The sequence below is a fragment of the Taudactylus pleione genome, unplaced genomic scaffold, assembly GCF_031769625.1.
Source record: "Taudactylus pleione unplaced genomic scaffold, aTauple2 ptg001095l, whole genome shotgun sequence".
NCBI lineage: Eukaryota > Metazoa > Chordata > Amphibia > Anura > Myobatrachidae > Taudactylus > Taudactylus pleione.
In genome coordinates, this window is record NW_028285496.1 from 2,155,586 (window position 1) to 2,177,009 (window position 21,424).

The following is a 21,424-nucleotide window of genomic DNA, read 5'->3' on the forward strand; positions in this document are numbered from 1 at the left end:
TGTGATAGGATCACTGGTAAAGTGGTCTGTGACAGGGACATTTATCCCAGATTCCTGTCTTATGTGTTTTAAATCCCCAGGAGAAAGTCTGCAGTGTAGCAGGCTTGAGTCTCGGCTTTTTGAAAAGCCGGTTTGGGACCTGGGCGTTGTGGGTGAGAGGAGAGGGAGGGCTCCACCCACGGCCACTCCAGGTTTTGGTTCTCTTAGCCTGGTAACAGGCTTGTTAGGGTTTCCACCTGAGAGTGGCCAATATAAGCCTAGTGTGTTTAGGGCTGAGTGTCTCACCTGGGAGAGCAGACAGGGAGTTTGCTCAGAGACACTTGAAAACCTAACTGTGAGTGTTGTGCTGTGCCTTTGTTGCTGGTGAGGGCATTAGGCCCTGCCAGGTTCTGGTAGTGAGGGAACCACCTGTGAAGTTAGTGCCCCGACAGGGCTAGGATTTATGTTTATGTTTTCTTTATGTTATTTCTGACATTGTACAATAAAGAATGGCGCCGACCAGCTTGTACTCGCATCCAGACTGGTGTGCTGCTTCCCTGCTGCTGTGGGTGTGTGTAAGAAAGGAGTCCTTCTACCCAGGAGAGGGAACCCCTAATCTGACTGTGTCACAATATATATATATACTGCATAGTGATAATAAAAGTACAGAAAAAAATTAAATGGGAGCTATTCGAATTCAATTAGAGGCGAAAAGTTGGAAACTTGTGGCCTATTGCACTTTCCACCGCATTCGTCTGTTTGAGACGCGAATTGTGAATTTGCGGCATGCGCGTCCCCGCGATTCGCCATATTCAATTGCAGAATAGGTGAAAGGGAAAATGGTGAATGCATATCTATCTATAGTATCTATAGTATCTATCTATCTATCTATCTATCTATCTATCTATCTATCTATCTATCTATCTATCTATCTATCTATCTACAGCCATGGCCAAAAGTTTTGAGGATGACACAAGTATTGGTTTTCACAAAATTTGCTGCTTTAGGGCCCTATTTATTAACATTATTTTTACTAAAATAAAGTGAAAAAGGGTGTTTTCACACCCTTTTCACATTATTTTAGTTTCACCTGTAGTTATTACAGGGCAATTGGAGTAGAATTAGTAAAATTCTACTCCAACCCCTAATTATCACTTATTTTTAGTAAAGCAGATCGCATTTCCCATAATTGTAATGGGAAATGTGATCCGACCACAGTTACTAAAAATAAATTGTAAAAAAATACCGGGGGAAACCCTGTGATAATAACGCCACCTGGAGGTGGCGTTATCCTAGGTCTCCCCCGGTTACCGGGCTCCTACTCTGTTCTAATGGGGAGAGCAGAGGCGGGAGCCGGTACCAGTAATCAGCTGTGTGGTCTAAGCAGACCGCAAGCTGATTACTGTAAAAAAAAGAAAAAAAAAATTTAACATTTTTTTTTTTACTTACCTGAATCCAGGGACCGGTGATCGGGCCTCCGGTGATGGCTCCTCTCCGGTCAGCTGGTCTCCCATAGTACACTGGGGCCCGGTCATCAGGTGATATTGATATCACTCGGTAATATCACACTACAATCCGTATGAAGAGATGAGAACTGACTAAGTTTAAATCTATATAAGAGTCCTTAGTTTTTTGTAATTGGTTGGAATTTGTCAGTAGTTGCTAGGTAGAGTAGTTTGGGGGGGGTTGTCATGGTTGGTTGGTCGCTGACCATGTGGGAGCTCGTGGGAGTGGCTTGGTGGACTTTATAGGACTGGGGTACGCCCAGCAACTTCCTTTTCTGGACGGTGTTTGTCCTGGGTGCCATTCTCAGGAACTGTATCCGGTGACATTTATACTTGTATCTCCCTGTCTTTTATATCTCCCTGTCCCTTGTATTCTCCTGTTTTTGTGCACCTCTTGTCTGTTTGCTTCCCCTCTGGTTTTTTCATTTTTCTTATTTTCACTCTTCTTCAATTTATCACTTTCCCTTTCCCTTTCACCTCTGCCCACCCCCCCCTTTTTTCATGCCTCGCCCAAAACGTTCAGTACCCCCCCGCCGATTTATGGATTCTCCAGCCCCCCCACCTCCTCCAGCTCGGCGCCGCCTGAGTTTGCCATCCATTTTGTCCCCGGCAGAAGTCTCAAATGCTGCCTGGGGACTGGCCACGCCCCCCGCCGCCGACTACAGTCTCCCTCCTGCTGGGCCTTATTCCTCCCCGGGCGAGCGGTCCCCGTCTCCTGCGGGGTCACCGCTCGCTCCGGCAGCCTCCCTCCAACTGCTCGCGGGCGCGCGGTCACCTCCGGTGCCCGCACGCATCTACATCCCGGCCCTTCCTTTCTCCGCTCCTGGCCTCCTGATGCCCCCCGTTGCCGGGTCCCCCCCGCTGCGCTGTATAAAGCTGCGGGGGGCCCGGCCTTCATTGCGCCCGCGTGCGGCTCCAGCCAGGCGCTTCCTCCCTCCGCTCCTGTCCCCATGATGTCCCCCGCTGCCGGGTGCCCCCCACGGCGCTGTATAAGGCTGCGGGGGTCCCGGCCCACCTTCCGGCCAGCACTGCAAGCCCCTTCACCCCTGCGATGCTGTACCAAGCTGCGGGGGGCCCAGTCCTCCATGCGGTCAGTGCCGCCCCCCCCCCCCCCGCGGCCGCCATTTTGCCCCCGGGCCCCGCCCCATATCACCAGCCTTCGGCTCCTATTTTCATGGGGTCCAACTACTCTGGGGGCCCTGTTCCTTACCACCCTACAGTTCCTGCTGGGGTGGGTGCTGCCCCCCCTCTCTATAACCCCCCCCTGTTCCTCCCAGCCTCCTCTCCCAGCCTGTTTCCTCCCTACCCCCCTTTCCTCTTCCAGCAGCGCATCCTTCTTTCCCTGTTTTTTCCTCTGCTCCTTCCCTCACTTCATGGTCCTCCCCAGTTTTTCCTTCAGTTTCCCAACCTTCGGTTTTTCCTACTTTTCCTGGCCAATTTTCCAATTACCCCCTTTTTCCTCCTGCGGGGGCCCCTTTTCCTTATTCCTCTTTTGCCCAGCCTTATACTTTCCCAAATTACCCTGTGCCTGTTAATTCTCCTTCCGCTCCATCTTGGCCGCAACAGTTTGTTGCCCCACAGGGTCCTGCCCCACGCCCACCAGCGCCTTCTCTCAGTGTGGTTTGCGCCGCCCCTCCCCCTTTAACTCCTTCTCCTCCTGTCCCGGTTTTTCACCCAGCTACAGTTCCGAGTACCCCCGCTGCGGTGTCCAGTGATTTACCATCCTCTATGTCTCGCCGCAGTGTTTTGCCTAGTGCTCCAGCGATGGCTTCTGGTGGTGCTGGGATCTCGAGTGGTAGCGCCGTGGCCGGTCCTGATACAGGGGACGTGATCGTTGCCCCTGATGTTGCGGTGCCGGAGGCTGTCGGTGACGGGATGTCGGGTCTGGCTGGTGGTGAGTCTGCTGTCCCTCCTTTGCAGTTCGATACGGAATCTTCAGGGTCTAGCGATAGTAGCTCCTCGTCTAGCTCTCCGCCGCGCCTGCGAAAATTTGCTAAACTGGTTGCGCAGCATTTGGTTAAGAAAGCGGCTAAGCGTCAGTCAGCTCCGGCTGCTGTTGTAGCGCCTGTTGAAGATGCGGGTATGGTTCACTGTGCCAATACGGCAGTGGACAGGGGTTTGCGTAAGGGTAAGTTTGTGGATGTTTTTTCTCTAACCGAAGACATGAAGAAAGCTTTAGATAAAGCCAAAAAACCTGGGGGTGGCGGGGAGGATTCTTGCCGTGGTTTTCATCATTGGCTTAGCGGTATGCTGGTTTTTTCGGCCTGCTACCTTGAAACGCGCCCAACGGAGCACCGTAATGTAATAAAGTATATTCATTTGGTGCATGATATTTTTATCAAATCCAAGGGCTTTGTTTGGAGAGATTACGACGAACAGTTTCGTAGGAAGCAGGACGGTCAGCTGGTTATGCCTCTGGGCCGTAAAGATGTGGAGGTCTGGTTAGCTGTTACACAGGAAACTAAGGCGCCTGCGGAAGGGGCACAAGGTAGGAAGGCTTCTCTCCCTTCACGTGCTGGAGCGAACATGCTCGGTAAAGGGAAGTGCTTCGCCTATAATGACTCTCGGTGTTCCCGGGGGTCAGGGTGTCATTTTCGTCACTCCTGCCGCATCTGTAATGGTAGTCACCCCGCTAAAGACTGTAAGTCAGGAACAAAGGGCGGTTCAGGGGGCAGGTCTGACGCTACCGGAGTTGACAAGTAAGGCCTATTCTCCGGTGGTGCTAGACGAGTTAGCGAAATGGTTGGGCTGGTATCCTTTGCGGGACGAGTCCCAATTTTTGCTGGATGGTTTTCGTTTGGGTTTCCGATTACCCGTAGCTGGCACTTTGCATGTAGTCTCCTCCCGGAACTTGCGGTCGGCCAGAGAGCTTCCCCATGTGGTACGACAGAAAGTCTTTGCTGAAGTGGCGTTGGGCCGTATGTCCGGGCCTTTTCCCTCCCCTCCTTTGCAGGACCTATGCATTTCTCCCCTTGGAGTCGTGCCCAAAAAGGTCCAGGGTAAATTCCGTTTGATACAGCATTTGTCGTACCCTCATGGGGGCTCTGTGAACGATGCAATACCCCACTCGCTTTGCCAAGTGCAGTACCAGCTATTTGATGAGGCGCTCGCTATGATTAGGGGTTTTGGTCCTGGGGCGTTGATGGCAAAATTGGATGTGGAATCTGCTTTCCGCCTGCTTCCGTTGCACCCCGAGTCCCTACGTTTTATGGGTTTTATGTTGGATGGTCAATTTTTTGTTGACAGGTGCCTCCCCATGGGCTGTGCTATCTCGTGTGCTTATTTTGAAAAGTTCAGCACCATTTTGCATTGGTGTATCCAGGCTGGCACTGGCCATGCCGGTATCGCACATTATTTGGACGACTTTTTGTTCGTCGGCCCGCATGATAGCACAGTTTGTGGGGATGTGTTGTTTTCTGCGCAGGCCCTTTTTCGGGTGCTCGGCGTTCCTGTGGCCACAGACAAGACAGAGGGTCCGACTTCTTGCTTGTCTTACCTAGGTATCGAAGTGGACACAGTTGCTGGGTGCTGCCGTTTGCCGGACGATAAGGTGCAGCGATTGCTAGGTCAGATTCAATGTTGCTTAGATTCTCGGCGGGTTAAATTCCGCCATGTGCAGTCGGTTCTCGGTTCATTTCACTTTGCGTGTCGGATCATCCCGATGGGGAGGGTGTTTTGCCGTAAATTGGAGCGGGCCATTGCGGGGGTCTCCAACCCGCATTTTAGTGTTCGCCTTTCCAGGGAAATCCTAGATGACCTCCGGGTGTGGGCTTCATTTTTGTTGGATTTCAACCTCGAGTTAATTTGGCCATTGCAGCCGGTTGACAATGCTGAATTGCAGTTGTTCACCGATGCTGCAGGTTCAACTGGCTTCGGGGCATATTTTCAGGGGGAATGGTGCGCTGCTCCATGGCCGGCATCATGGATAGCTCGCGGATTGCAGTATAACCTGTTGTTATTGGAACTTTTTCCGATAATTGTGGCTGTGGATTTGTGGGCTGACAGTTTGTCTAACCAGAACATAATTTTTTGGTGTGACAACCTGGGCGTGGTGCACGCTATTAATAATCAGCGTTCTTCTTCTCCTATGGCGCTGCGTCTGTTGAGGTTTTTAGTTTTGAGATGTTTGAAGGCGAATATTGTCTTTAGGGCGAGGCATGTACCGGGCATTGAAAACGGGATAGCGGATTCACTATCCCGCTTTCAATTTGATAGGTTTCGGGTGTTGGCCCCTGAGGCTAATCCGATTGGGATGACGTGTCCGTCTTCTGTCTGGCAGATTGTCGAGCCGGACTAATTGGTCTGGCCCGGAAGTCCCTGGCTCCGTCAACTTTGCGAGTTTACGAGGCAGCTTGGTGCGACTGGGAGGCTTATCGGGTTAGGCATCCTAGGGTGGGTAAGTCTTTAGATCAGCGTTTAGTTGAATTTGTGTGGGACCATTATCAGAGGGGCCGATCTAAGGCGGCCATGGCTTCCGCCCTTGCAGGTATTGCTTTTTTCTCTCGCCTTCATGGCGGTCATGATCCCACAAAGTCCTTTGTGCTGTCTAAGGCCCTTAAGGGTTGGGCTAAAGAAAATCCCAGGGTGGCTGATTCTCGCCGGCCGATTGACCTGGCCCTGCTGCAGAGGTTGATAGGGGTAGTTTCATTGATTACATCTTCCGAATTTGAGTCTTTTTTGTTACGTTTAGCGTTTGCGCTTGCTTTTTTTGGCGCGTTTCGGATTAGTGAGCTTGTGGCATCTAGTAAGAGGTCTGCTGATTCAGGGCTATTATTTAAGCATGTGGTAATCCAGGCGGGGGCTATCCTGTGCAAAATTCCACGTTCCAAAACTGATCAGTTAGGGCGTGGGCGTTGGGTTACCATCAAGCCGCATGCTAATTCTGAGATTTGCCCTTTGCGCTTGGCTGGGATATATGCGGGTCTGCGCCCGTCGGTTGGCGCGCAATGGTTATTACATGCTGACTCCTCTCCTTTGACTAAGTTTCAGTTTGCTGCTGTGTTTAAGCGCTGTTTGGGTCAGCTGGGTTTAGATGTTGCACATTACGGGACGCATTCTTTCCGTATTGGCGCGGCTACTTGTGCAGCAGCTAGCGGATTGCCTCCATCTGCCATTCAAGCAATTGGGAGATGGAGGTCATCCGCCTATAAATCATATGTTAGATGTGATAAGCTTTAAGTTGTGTTTTTCTCCCCCAGAAACGTAGTTTACCCGCCAGTTTTTGAATGGCTAGCATTCAAAAATTGAGGGTGTGAAGGGATTTTTTAATTTTTCCTCCAAAGAAAAAAGGGCCGTAATTCAATTGGCTTATTATACACGGCTCATGGATCACTAGGACAAACAGGAGGTTTTTTGGATTTTCTCCTTCGCCTGGGCATTGTTACTAACATTCTCCTCCTAAGTTACCTCTATACTCTTCATATAATGTTTCTTTACTGACGTTTTAGTTCTTTTTGCTCTTTTACAGCTATGTCTGTGTCTTCTGAGCAAGTCTGGCTTGTGGGCCATTCGTTTATTTATTGGGCTGAAAGGCATGCGATGGCAAAAAGGGCATCCCTGTTGTTAGGGGGGCGTCAGGTTCGTTGGTTTGGGGTCAGGGGCATGCGGTGGCCAGCTCTTTTAGAATTCTTGTTTCAGCAGGAGATGCGCTGTGGGCGCCCGGCATGGCTGGTGATTCACCTCGGAGGCAATGATGTGGGGCAGTCTAAGGGTATAGATCTGATCTTGCGGATGCAGGCTGATTTGTGCGCCCTTCGGTCCCGGTGGCCGGAGGTGCGCTTGGTATGTATGGAGGGGTTCAAGGGACTTGTTGGCTTTGGATAAGGCTCGCAGGAAGATTAACAAGGCTGTTTCTCGTTTTGTCTCCGGGTCAGGTGGTTTGGTGGTTCGGCACCCAAGTTTATGTTTAGAGCAGGCTCCGTTTTTTCGCCCTGATGGGGTGCATTTATCAGATTTGGGGTTAGGTGTGTTTTTGGGTGATGTTATTTCCTGTTTGGATGCGGTCTAGTGTTTTGGTTTGGGTGGCAGGCTGCGGTTCTTTGGAACCTGGCGGTGGCGGGAAGGTGCTACAATCCAGCGGCCACGTAAAGTGTAAGAGTATTCGTTGTGGAGCACATATCCTTTAAATGGTCGTAGTATGGCCTACCTCTGCGGGAGGACTTTGGGCGTCAGTCTCTGCGGACACGCTCGTACTATGCAATATCATAGGGGTTGTGAGTCTTCGCAGCTTAGCTTACAATGACCACAGGGGGGGCGTTTCAGTCGCTCCCTAATATTGGTCACAATGGCCACAGGGGGGGCGTATCAGTCGTCCCCTAATATTGGCTAAGATCATATGGCTGGAGCTGGTTGTAGCATCCTTCTTTGCCTCCCAATAAAGTAAATTCAATAATTTAAGTATAATTCAGGGTCATACCTTTAATAAAGAAAGTTATGACCATTTAACCAAAGCAGTCTGTGTCCTGTCTTTATTTTAGTATAAGTTAGTGTAAGCTGTTATATATTGTGTTTAATTGCAATAAAGTTATGGACGCCTTATCAATATGCGGATTGTAGTAAATAGAGCCCTTAGTGTTTTTAGACCTCTTTGCCAGATGTTACTATGATATACTGAAGTAACATTACAAGCCTTTCATAAGTGTCAAAGGGCTCTATTTACTACAATCCACATTGCTAAATGCAGATTGTAGTGTGATATTACCGAGTGAGTTCGCATTGTGAATTCAGGCAATATCACAGGGATTTACTACAAATCCCTTGCAGGGACAGAGCTTGCGTGAAAGCTCTGTACCTGCGAATCCCCTCCGCACACTAGTCACAGTATTTTCGCAAAAAAATACCATGACAAGTGCCCCGCGCATGCGCTGACCGGCCGCTGCTGCTACCCCCACCCCGTCGCTAAACCCCACCTCCCGTGATCGCGGACCCCTCCACTCTCCCTTAATTACACTTACCTGCAAAAAAGACATTTTATGTGCTTGGACCTCCCCTTCCCCTCCCCTTTTGGGAACGGTTAAGTCTATTATGCTCCAGACCCTGTATTATGATAGACAAGCAGTTTTCCCTGTGCTGGAAGGAGGGGTTACATCCTTTTATAAAAAATGGGGCGCATATATTGAATCACTCGACTCCCCTACACAAGCTCAGATTTTGAAGTTGTTTGAGACTAACTCATGGTATTTACTAAGACAGTTATCTTGAATGAAAAGGAAATTCTTATGTATTGTATTTCCTTTTGATCAATTGTAAACCTGGATGTTCCTATATATAGTATATATGCTCAGGGGACAAGCTCTGTACATCACCCCAATATTGACCACGTATTCTCTCTTCATTGAGTCTTCTGCAACGCTGCCTTTCTTTCTTCCTCCCCCCCCTCCTTTTTTCTAATATTTGTATTTTTTGCTGTTATTTTTGTGTTTTTATCCAGATATCCATATGTATTGTTTTACTTTTCTTTGGATATTATAATATTGTTTATGGGCTATTTTTGTACTGTTATACAATTATTATTCAAACTGAGACTATATTTCTACTTCCCTAATGTATGTTTGTGTCTGAATCCACACACCAGTTTGCTTTTCCCATGTTACCTTTGTATAACTATTGCACATTGCTATTTACTGTTATTGATATCTGCCTGGAACATTTTCAATTTTTTTCTGTCACTTGATTTTTGAAAATCCAAAATAAACAGATCTTTAAAAAAAAAAAAAAAAAAAACACTTACCTGCATGATTCGGGCTCTGGTGATGTCCTCCGGTCAGCTGACGTCCCATACTGCACTGTGACCCGGTCACCTGATGACGGGGCCGCAGTGCAGGATGGGAGACCAGCTGACCGGAGGGAGGACATCACCGGAGCCCCGAACTCTGGTCCCTGGAGTCAGGTAAGTTAATTTTTTTTTTTACTATTTTTTTTGCAGTGAATCAGTGTGTGGTCTGTTTAGAGTGACCACACAGCTGATCACTGGGGCCGGCTCCGGGCTTTGTTCTCCCTGTCAGAGCGGAGCAGGAGTCCGGTAACCGGGGGAGACCCTGGATAACGCCCCCTCCAGGTGGTGTTATTATCACAGGGCTTTCCCTGTTATTTTTTCAGAATTTATATTTAGTAACTTTGGACAGATCACATTTTCCATTACAATTATGGGACATGCGATCTGATTACTAAAAATAAGTCATAATTAGGGGTTGGAGTAGAATTTTACGAATTCTACTCCAATTGCCCTTTAGTAACTGTAGGTAATACTAAAATAATGTGAAAAGGGTGTGAAAACACCTTTTTTCACTTTATTTTAGTAAAAATAATGTTAATAAATAGAGCCCAAAGGCTTTTATTGATAATTACATTAAGTTTATGCAAAGAGTCAATGTTTGCAGTCTTGACCCTTCTTTTTCAAGACCTCTGTAATACGCCCTGGCATGCTGTCACTCACCTTCTGTGCCACATACTGACTGATGGCCACCCATTCTTGCCTAATCAATGCTTGGAGTTTGTAAGAGTTTGTGGGTTTTTGTTTGTACACCCGCCTCTTGAGGATTGACCACAAGTTCTCAATGGGATTTGAATCAGTTGATGCTGTAAAGAAGAAAATGGCAGATATGTTGAAACACCTAACAGAAATTGATTTGCTCCATGCCTTCCACCAGTGGTAACAAGACTACAGCGAAGTATTTTGAAGGGGACAAACATTAAATTTGTAATACCAATAAATAAAGATGAGTTATTTAATCAGTCTCATTATATAAAAGACATACCTCGTATCTATCTCATATCTATCTATCTATCTATCTATCTATCTATCTATCTATCTATCTATCTATCTATCTATCTATCTATCTATCTCTAATATCTATCTATCTATCTATCTATCTATCTCATATCTATCTATCTATCTCATATCTATCTATCTATCTCATATCTATCTATCTATCCAGGGGCGGATTGGGAATTTAAAGTGGCCCTGGAAAAACTCACAATGGGCGTGGCCTCACGGCAAGGGGTGTGGCCTCACGTGATATGCCATGCCCGCAAGCCACTCCCTGCCATTTTTGTCATGCTGGGGGCATGCTCACCACTCTTTCAAGTGAATAAACAACATGTGAATAAGTATTTTCTTACCTATATGATTTCTCTGCAACGGGGAACCTCTAAAGAAATTGATCCTGGACAGGCAGTGTCTTAAGTCGGTAGTCACTATTCATGCAGGAGATCACATGGTCTGGAAACCACCTGTTTGTGTAGCCATAATCACCATCATGCAACAGTAGTTCAAATAGACAATACTTAAGGGCCTCTTCATCATCACTTAATTTCTACAAAAGCAAGTGAAAATTAACATGTTCACCTGCAACTGTAGAAATTAAGTTATCAGGCCATTCATCAAGAAGGTAAAGCAGGAGATATCACAGATATACACCCCATACACTAGTATCACAGATATCTCCTGCTTACCTTTCTCTCCCGGAATGGCCCGCTGTCCCCATACACTAGTATCACAGATATCTCCTACTTACCTTTCTCTCCCGGAATGGCCCGCTGTCCCCATACACTAGTATCACAGATATCTCCTACATACCTTTCTCTCCAGGAATGGCCCGCTGTCCCCATACACTAGTATCACAGATATCTCCTACTTACCTTTCTCTCCAGGAATGGCCCGCTGTCCCCATACACTAGTATCACAGACATCTCCTGCTTACCTTTCTCTCCCGGAATGGCCCGCTGTCCCCATACACTAGTATCACAGATATCTCCTGCTTACCTTTCTCTCCCGGAATGGCTCGCTGTCCCCATACACTAGTATCACAGATATCTCCTGCTTACCTTTCTCTCCCAGAGTGGCCCGCTGTCCCCATACACTAGTATCACAGATATCTCCTGCCTACCTTTCTCTCCCGGAATGGCCCTCTGTCCCCATACACTAGTATCACAGATATCTCCTGCTTACCTTCCTCTCCCGGAATGGCCAGCTGTCCCCATACACTAGTATCACAGATATCTCCTGCTTACCTTCCTCTCCCGGAATGGCCCGCTGTCCCCATACACTAGTATCACAGATATCCCCTGCTTACCTTCCTCTCCCGGATTGTCCGCTGTCCCCATACACTAGTATCACAGATATCTCCAGCTTACCTTCCTCTCCTGGAATGGCCCGCTGTCCCCATACACTAGTATCACAGATATCTCCTGTTTACCTTTCTCTCCTGGAATGGCCCGATGTCCCCATACACTAGTATCACAGATATCTCCTACTTACCTTTCTCTCCCGGAATGGCCTGCTGTCCCCATACACTAGCATCACAGATATCTCCTGCTTACCTTTCTCTCCCGGAATGGCTCGCTGTCCCCATACACTAGTATCACAGATATCTCCTGCTTACCTTTCTCTCCCAGAATGGCCCGCTGTCCCCATACACTAGTATCACAGATATCTCCTGCTTACCTTCCTCTCCCGGAATGGCCCGCTGTCCCCATACACTAGTATCACAGATATCTCCTGCCTACCTTTCTCTCCCGGAATGGGCCTCTGTCCCCATACACTAGTATCACAGATATCTCCAGCTTACCTTCCTCTCCCGGAATGGCCAGCTGTCCCCATACACTAGTATCACAGATATCTCCTGCTTACCTTCCTCTCCCGGAATGGCCGCTGTTGCCATACACTAGTATCACAGATATCTCCTGCTTACCTTCCTCTCCCGGAATGGCCCGTTATCCCCATACACTAGTATCACAGATATCCCCTGCTTACCTTTCTCTCCTGGAATGGCCGCTGTCCCCATAAACTAGTATCACAGATATCTCCTGCTTACCTTTCTCTCCCGGAATGTCCCGCTGTCCCCATACACTAGTATCACAGATATCTCCTGCTTACCTTTCTCTCCCGGAATGGCCCACTGTCCCCATACACTAGTATCACAGATATCTCCTGCTTACCTTCCTCTCCCGGAATGTCCGCTGTCCCCATACACTAGTATCACAGATATCTCCTGCTTACCTTTCTCTCCCGGAATGTCCGCTGTCCCCATACACTAGTATCACAGATATCCCCTGCTTACCTTCCTCTCCCGGAATGTCCCGCTGTCCCCATACACTAGTATCACAGATATCCCCTGCTTACCTTCCTCTCCCGGAATGTCCCGCTGTCGCCATACACTAGTATCACAGATATCTCCTGCTTACCTTCCTCTCCCGGAATGTCCCGCTGTCCCCATACACTAGTATCACAGATATCTCCTGCTTACCTTTCTCTCCCGGAATGGCCCGCTGTCCCCATACACTAGTATCACAGATATCTCCTGCTTACCTTTCTCTCCTGGAATGGCCGCTGTCCCCATACACTAGTATCACAGATATCTCCTGCTTACCTTCCTCTCCCGGAATGGCCGCTGTCGCCATACACTAGTATCACAGATATCTCCTGCTTACCTTCCTCTCCCGGAATGGCCCGCTGTCCCCATACACTAGTATCACAGATATATCCTGCTTACCTTTCTCTCCCGGAATGGCCCGCTGTCCCCATACACTAGTATCACAGATATCTCCTGCTTACCTTCCTCTCCCAGAATGGCCCGCTGTCCCCATACACTAGTATCACAGATATCCCCTGCTTACCTTCCTCTCCCGGAATGTCCGCTGTCCCCATACACTAGTATCACAGATATCTCCTGCTTACCTTTCTCTCCCGGAATGGCCCGCTGTCCCCATACACTAGTATCACAGATATCTCCTGCTTACCTTTCTCTCCCGGAATGGCCCGCTGTCCCCATACACTGGTATCACAGATATCTCCTGCTTACCTTTCTCTCCCGGAATGTCCCGATGTCCTCATACACTAGTGTCACAGATATCTCCTGCTTACCTTCCTCTCCTGGAATGTCCCGCTGTCCCCATACACTAGTATCACAGATATCTCCTGCTTACCTTCTTCTCCCGGAATGGCCTCTGTCCCCATACACTAGTATCACAGATATCTCCTGCTTACCTTTCTCTCCCGGAATGGCCCGCTGTCCCAATACATTAGTATCACAGATATCTCCTGCTTACCTTCCCCTTGCAGAATGGCCGCTGACCCCATACACTAGTATGGCGACAGAATTTATCAAGCTCAGAAAATACAATAATTTCAGAGCTTGACTGCAGGGAAACAGGTCCAGTTTGTGAAGAGGGATCCTTTTGGATCCCTCCCCCCCGTCTGGTTCCTTCTGCCGGATGTCAGGGCTCTTGTACGCATGCATGACATGTAGGTCACTCATGTGCACTTATCTCACTGCTCCGAAAGGAGCAATGAAACACTTCGGGGAGATCCAAAAATCAGCTGTCTCCGTGCCGGAGCAACGATGAATTGCTCTGGCACTCGGAGCGAGATGGAATGTTAATTAACATAATGAATAGGCCCCATAGTAACAGAACTTTTTGGGCAGGACAAATGTGAGTTTCCTTTATCAAACAAATTTATATCGATAAAATATATTTGCTCATTTGGTACCATTTGCATCAGTGATATGGTTTCATTTGAATTGTTGTCTTACTGAAGATTACTATCCGTCCCCCAGTCTTTTCTTCTAATAATACCAGCAGTCCTACCGTCCTCTATGTGTGTCTCCTGCACAATCGCTTTGGTGTCTCCAGCCCATTCCTCCCATGTGTCTCTTCAGTGCTTTCCCCCTGCGCCTCTGCAACACCATCTCCCTGCGCCTCTCCAGCGCCATCATCCTGAGTCTCCCCAGCACCGTCAACCTGCGCCTCCCCAGCGCCCTCATCATGTGCCTCCCCAGCTCCCTCATCCTGCGTCTCCCCAGCGCCCTCATCCTGCGTCTCCCCAGCGCCCTCATCCTGCGTCTCCCCAGCGCCCTCATCCTGCATGTCCCCAGCGCCGTCATCCTGCATCTCCCCAGCACCATCATCCTGCGTCTCCCCAGCGCCGTCATCATGTGCCTCCCCAGCGCCCTCATCCTGCGTCTCCCCAGCACTGTCATCCTGCGTCTCCCCAGCGCCCTCATCCTGCGTCTTCCCAGCGCCCTCATCCTGCGTCTCCCCAGCGCCCTCATCCTGCGTCTCCCCAGCGCCGTCATCCTGCGTCTCCCCAGCGTCGTCATCATGTGCCTCCCCAGTGCCCTCAACCTGCGTCTTCCCAGCGCTGTTATCATGTGCCTCCCCAGTGCCCTCATCCTGCGTCTCCCCAGCACCCTCATCCTGCGTCTCCCAGCGCCGTCATCATGTGCCTCCCCAGTGCCCTCATCCTGCATGTCCCCAGCTCCGTCATCCTGAGTCTCCCCAGCACCCTTAACCTGCGCCTCCCCAGCGCCGTCATCATGCGCCTCCCCAGCGCCATCATCATGCGCCTCCCCAGCACCCTCATCCTGCATCTCCCCAGCGCCGTCATCATGCGCCTCCCCAGCGCCGTCATCATGCGCCTCCCCAGCGCCATCATCATGCGCCTCCCCAGCGCCCTCATCCTGCATCTCCCCAGTGCCGTCATCCTGCGTCTCCCCAGCGCCATCATCCTGCGTCTCCCCAGCGCTGTCATCCTGCGTCTCCCAAGCGCCCTCATCCTACGTCTCCCCAGCGCCGTCATCATGCGCCTCCCCAGCGCCGTCATCATGCGCCTCCCCAGCGCCGTCATCATGCGCCTCCCCAGCACCCTCATCCTGCATCTCCCCAGCACCATCATCCTGCGTCTCCCCAGCGCCGTCATCCTCCGTCTACCCAGCGCCGTCATCCTCCGTCTACCCAGCGCCGTCATCCTCCGTCTACCCAGTGCAGTCATCCTGAGTCTCCCCAGCGCCGTCATCCTCTGTCTACCCAGCGCCGTCATCCTCCGTCTACCCAGTGCAGTCATCCTGAGTCTCCCCAGCGCCCTCATCCTACGTCTATCTATCTATCTATGTCATATCTATCTATTTATCTGAGATCTATCTGTCTGTCGGTCTGTTTGTCTATCTGTCAACAACATTTTATTGTTACATGTAACATAGAACACAGTAAACCGCTCCTCATTTGCGCACCACTTAGCTGTATGCTTTTATCTATACTGTGGAGTAATAGAAGGGATACTTCAGAGATAAGAGCTTCTGTAAGAGATTGTTCAGTAATCAGAGCTGCTTCTTAAAGAGTTTTGTCCTCATTGAAGTAACCTGTTACCACAATTATGTTTGACAGGTCTTCCATTACTAACCACTTGTACCACACAAAGCCAATACTGACGCACAGTCCCTCACCCCAATACCAAGCAGAGGTCCAGTACCTCAATCGATCTCTCAGAGTGGCGCACACTGATGTATCCAACACAAAGGAACAACCACAGCAGTGGCGTATCTAGGGGGGGTCGAGCAGGGCTCGTGCCCTGGTCACCATCGGACCAGCGCCGCGGGGGGATTCTGCAGGCCACAGTCCAGGACTGCGGTCAGCAGTACACAGTAACAAACACCGCCACCGGCTAGTTCACTCGTTTGTTTGTTTTGGCAGCCAATGAGAGTCAGACAGACCTCATTGGCTGCTGCGCCCACTGCCGGAGCCGGACTGGAGCTCACTCATGCGATCCATCTTCCGGCTCCCGCAGTGGGTGATGGGAGAGACGTCTCTCCCATGGGCCAGCTCGGGAGGATGGAGAAGCAGAGGGCGGCGGGCGCAGGAGTTCAAGTAAGTGGGGGGTTTCCTGTGTGTGTGTCTTTGTCCTTATATACTGTATGTAAGAGGCACTGGCAATGCTGGGGGAGGCACTACTGGAGGCACTTTATGAGGCACTACTGGGGGCATTATATAAGGGGCACTGCTGGGGAGGCACTACTGGGGGGACTGCATAGGGGGGACCACTACTGGGGGCACTGTATAAGGGGTACTGCATAGGGGGATCACTACTGGGGGCACTGTATAAGGGGCACTACTGCACAAGTTGGACCACTACTGGGGGCACTGTATAAGAGGCACTACAGCAGGGGTGGGGAACCTTTTTTCTGCTGAGGGCCATTTTGATTTATAAAATATTATTTGCAGGGTCGATGCAGGCCATGACCCCTCCGTGTGATGTCACACAGGGGCGGGGCCACAATCGCCGGTGATTACAGCAATGCCCGGAGCATCCTGAGGATGCTCCGGGGAGCTGTAAGGTCAGCGGTGTGACCGTCTGAAGCTTCCTAAGGACGCTCCAGGTGGCAATGCTGCATAGATTCTGGCTGCAGGGTGCCATTCTAGGCACCCTGCTAGCCAGGTGAGGCTAGCAGAGTAAAGCTCTGAGGGCCAGACCAAATGATTCCGCGGGCCTTATACGGCCCCTGGGCCTGAGGTTCCCCATCCCTGCACTACAGGGAGCACTGCATAGGGGGACTACTATTGGGGGCACTGTATAAGAGGCACGTTATAAAGGGCATTACTGGGGCCACTGTATAAGGGGCACTACTGGGGGCACTGTATAAGGCGCACTGTATAAGGGTGCATTACTGTGGGCACTATATAAGGGTACACTACTGGGGGCACTGTATAATGGGCACTACTGGGGGCACTGTATAGGGGCACAACTACAGGGGGCACTGCTACTGGGGACATTGCATAAGGGGCACTACTACAATGGGCATTGCAAGAGGGGCACTACTACTTGTGGCATTAAGGTGCATATGGAACGGAAAGGAATGTTCCAAGAGTGATGAGAAACAGTGGTGTGTCATGTTGCCATGACCCAATTTCTAGTGACCACGCCCCTTGCGGCATGTGATCACACCCACTTTTTCGGTGAGCGCCTTCGGCGTGCGCAACTACTTGGGGGGCTCCGTTTTTTAATACCATGGTTACGCCACTGACCTACAGTGCTACTTCAAGAGACCTAGTCGGCCTCTATATAGGTAAAGCATACATAAAATCATAATAATTCAGGGAGGTTTACTAGGCATATTATACCACTTTCAGACATACCACCCGGGAATTTCTCAGACCTGGATTTTGCTCGAGACCCTCTTTCACACTACACCTGAGACCAGGGAAATTCCCGGGCCAACCCCATTTAGACATAAGCCTGTCAGGCTGCGCTAATGTCGCGCTCATACACACACATATATGTCATACACACACAAACACACACGTCACACTCATACATCCCTTCTCCAGCCACCAGGCCTCACAACAGGCAGCCTCTCTGTACCCAGTGTGAGCCGGTTGCTTCTCCACACTGCAACAAGGACCAGACACCTCTTTCCAATCAATAGGTTACTTGGTCTTCACCCCTTGTTATAAGGGCTCCCCACCCAGATCCAGCGCTAACAGTTGTTTTACTATTGTTAGGGGGATTCACCGCCCCCTCCACACTGCCCCGCCCCCCTCCTTGCAGCCCCAAATGGCCAATCAGAGGCCTCTAGGTGCAACCAGGCAGTCAAATCCCAGGTCGCACCATTCAGACTTAACCCGGGTTGTCTATCCGGAACTTCAGTCCCGGGAAAAACCCTGGACAATAGCAGGGGCACCGACCCGGGAACATGTTCCCAGGTTGGTGCCTTTCAGATGTAAGCGAGACCCGGGTAGTTTAGCCCGGGCCTGGTAAAAACCCGGGAATCTTGCTATGTCTCAAAGGGGTGTAAGAAACAATTTATCCTGAGTTATGCAAGGAGGTAGGATCAGCAGGCATGCCAATAGATGGGTCCTTGTTGAATGAGAGCGCCTTGCGCTGTCTCTATCCGGAAGCACTAGGACCCCAGACTGACGGAGGTGCGATCTACCTCTGTGCACTACTGTGCATGTGCGGCCATATCGCGAGACCGCAACTCCATCCGAAATAGAGTCCCTGAGACTCTCCATAATGTAGAGAAACTGCGTTACAGCGCCCAGTGACCCTGCAAGTTGCATTACACCACCCCCGTTATACTGCTGTATATATACACTCAGATGTGTGCACACCACCTCCATATGTCCCTGGCTACATCTGGTACATCCATTGTATATGTGTATATGTATGTCACCCTGCAAACCTGTTCTAACTGGCTAATAAACAAAAGACCTGATGAAGTTATCTATCATGTGGGACTGAGCCCCATCACACACCTCTGCCACCTATATCATCTATAGGGTTTGCCAACAGGTTAAGGGCCCAGGCCACCAGCGTGTGCAGAATAGCGATACTGAGAACTGGGCTGCAGCTTCCCTGTGGGTCACAGGTGAAAATTTTAAATTGCCACCACAGTCACAGTGTAGGACATGCCGCGCTTACAAAAGCCGCTACTTCATAAATTATGCCTTAAGTTCCTGAGACCATGTGGGAAATGTTATTTCGTGACACTGTAATTTACTTGTTCGGCATGGATTGGGAGCTACATTTTATTTTCTGAAGATGGGATTCTACTGGACAAGAGGATAGACCACCGCCATGGAGTGAGTCAGTATGCAGTGTGAGTGTTGTGATACGGCCGGGACAGGGGTCTCTCTCTTGGGGTAGATGGACTCCCTCTTTACACACACAGCAACTGTAGAAACAGCACACCAGTCCGGGGTTCTCGTACTAGCTGGTTGGAACCAGTCTTTATTGTGCCAAAGTACATAAACAAAACATAAACATAAGTCCTAGCCCGGCTGGGCACTGGCTACACAGCAGATTCCCTCTCTATAATAATGGTAGGGCCTATTGCCCTCACCATCAACAAAACACGTGCACAGTACTTACAAAGATTATAACCAAGTGTCTCTGAACAGGCTAGTCTGTCTGTTCTCCCAGGTGTGAGACACTCAGCCACAAACAAACCTAGCTTATTTTAGCATTGTTCAGGTGCAAGCCCTTAGGAGCCTGCTGTCAGGCTGAAAGACCCAACACCTGGAGTGGCCTGTGGATGGAGCCCTCCCTCTCCTCACATCCACACCCGCAGGACCCAATGCGGCTTTTCTCAAAAGCCGACACTCTGGTCTGTTAGCACAACAGGCTTCTCCTGGGGTTTTTAGAATAGGCCAAAAATCTAGGACAAATGTATGCCATTGACCACTTTACCAGTGCTTCTATCACAGTGTGTAATAAAGGATTACCATAGTCAGTGTTTTTTGTAATATTTTCTTTACAGTGGAACTATAGGTGTCAGTGGGCCCTTAATGTTCGGTGCATGCTGGCACTTGTGCTTCTCCAAGTGCCTTGCATGCTGGGATAGACTTGTTAGAACCTGCAGTTTCACTGTAAAGAACAATGGGCCTGATTCAGACCCACTCGCGAGCGGCTGTCCGCTCGCAAGTGGGTCGATGTTATGCACTGGAAAGTCCTTCGCTCGTTGTGTCCGATCAAAGGGGGCGTGCTGTCAATGTTGATTGACAGCACGCCCCCTTTGGTGGGCGTGCCGGGGGCGTGCCTCCCTGACGGAGGCGTTCCCATGGGAACGCCTCCCGTCAGAAGCCGGCCCACTGACATCACTAGTGATGTCAGTGGGAGTGATTTTGGCTCTGATAGAGCCAAAATCACTCCGGAGCTTGCGGTTGAAAACCTCAACCGCAGGCTCCGGCTCGCAATTTCGATGGTCGCGATGGTCTCGACCATCGCGGCCATCACAAAGCACGCTCGTATAGCCTGTGGGTGGTGACCCACAGCTATACGAGCGTCCAGGAGGACGCTCCATGAAAATGGAGCCCGGCCCTCATTCAGAGCGTGCGCTCTGCTCAGAGCGTACGGCTCTGAATGAGGGCCAATATTAATATCTATTTTTTAAAACTTTCATCTATTTTTTTTGCCATTAATCTGTGCAGTGCTTCTCCCAAACTCGCCTGCCTCCGGCAGGTCCAGGGGTGAGCTGGGCTGGGGCGCAGAGGCGTTTCAATAGAGGAGGGGGCCGTGTGCAGTCTCCGTCACGAGCCCCCCTCCTCTCAGTCCGGCGGCCGGCAGCGCACTTAGTGCAGCGCCGCACTGATAGACTCTGGGCACTAGAGTGTACCCAGAGTCTATAGCCATACAGGCTAACTCTCCCTGATTGTCAGTGAGACCCCCTGAAATAGCAGCAATCTCCCTGACTCCCTGAAGAGTCTAGTAATCTCCCTGATAGCATCTTACCCCCATGGTGAAACTTCTATATATAAAAGAACAGATAAATATATTCAAATGGGATGATTAGTATAATTTCCCTGCATTGGGTATAAGGCACAATGATCCCTATGGCTACATGTATTTTCTGATAAGTATCAGTGTGTTTTTATCAACAAGTAGATCTTACTGACTGCTTTGGGGCTCATTTACATTTTGAATGTAAGTCAGTATTATGACACGCCTCTCAGATGTAGCAGGACATGCCCACTTTACCGCCGCGCTCATAGGTGCTACTATCACACTTTTCCTGAAATGCTTTTTCAAAAGTAGTCAACTATGTCTATAGCGCATGCCTTGGTCACCGGGAAAATGGCTGCGGCGGTCTTTTTCCCTGTACTGTGCATGCGCAAACTGAGGATATAGTTATGAGACCAGTGGCCACATGGCCGCCGGTCTGAATCCCGACAGGGGAATCCCATCAAGGGATTTAACATAGGCGTCGAAACACCGACGTCTTTGTTAATCCCGACGCCGGAACGCCAGCCCGAATGAAGGTATGTCCGGGGCGCCCTTAGAGTTAGCCACGGGGGTGGGTTAGGATTAGGGAGTCTAGCGAGGTTAGGTTTATGGGGAGATTAGGTCTAAGAACCCCTAGGGGGGAAGGTTAGGGTTAGGCACCCCCCAGGGAGAGATTAGGGTTAGGCACTCCCTCGGGATGGTTAGGTTGAGTGAGCGATAAGAGGGGGCTAGGGTTAGGCACCCCCGAGGGTAGGTTAGGGTTAGGCACTAAGGGGGGAGGTTAGGGTTAGGCACCACTAAGGGAGGGTTAGGGGGGGACAGGGGAGGTTAGGATACTTACTTGCCCCAGTCGGGATCTCCATCCGTCGGGCATCCGCTGTCGGGATTTGATCCCTTTCTGTGCTCTATAATATGTGTAAAGTAAGCCAGCAGTGGCTAATAGAAA

General features: G+C 50.0%; 1 protein-coding gene across 1 annotated transcript in view; it reads left to right on the forward strand.

Moving 5' to 3' along the window:
- Positions 1 to 3,248: 3,248 nt before the first annotated feature.
- LOC148453754 (uncharacterized) overlaps positions 3,249 to 21,424 on the forward strand; it is a 32,003-nt gene continuing 13,827 nt past the window's right edge. The window contains exons 1-4 of the mRNA XM_088461776.1: positions 3,249 to 3,612; positions 4,109 to 5,247; positions 5,634 to 5,643; positions 5,764 to 6,648. Of these exons, the coding sequence (XP_088317902.1) occupies positions 3,249 to 3,612; positions 4,109 to 5,247; positions 5,634 to 5,643; positions 5,764 to 6,648 (2,398 nt within the window). The remainder of the gene's footprint in view (positions 3,613 to 4,108; positions 5,248 to 5,633; positions 5,644 to 5,763; positions 6,649 to 21,424) is intronic.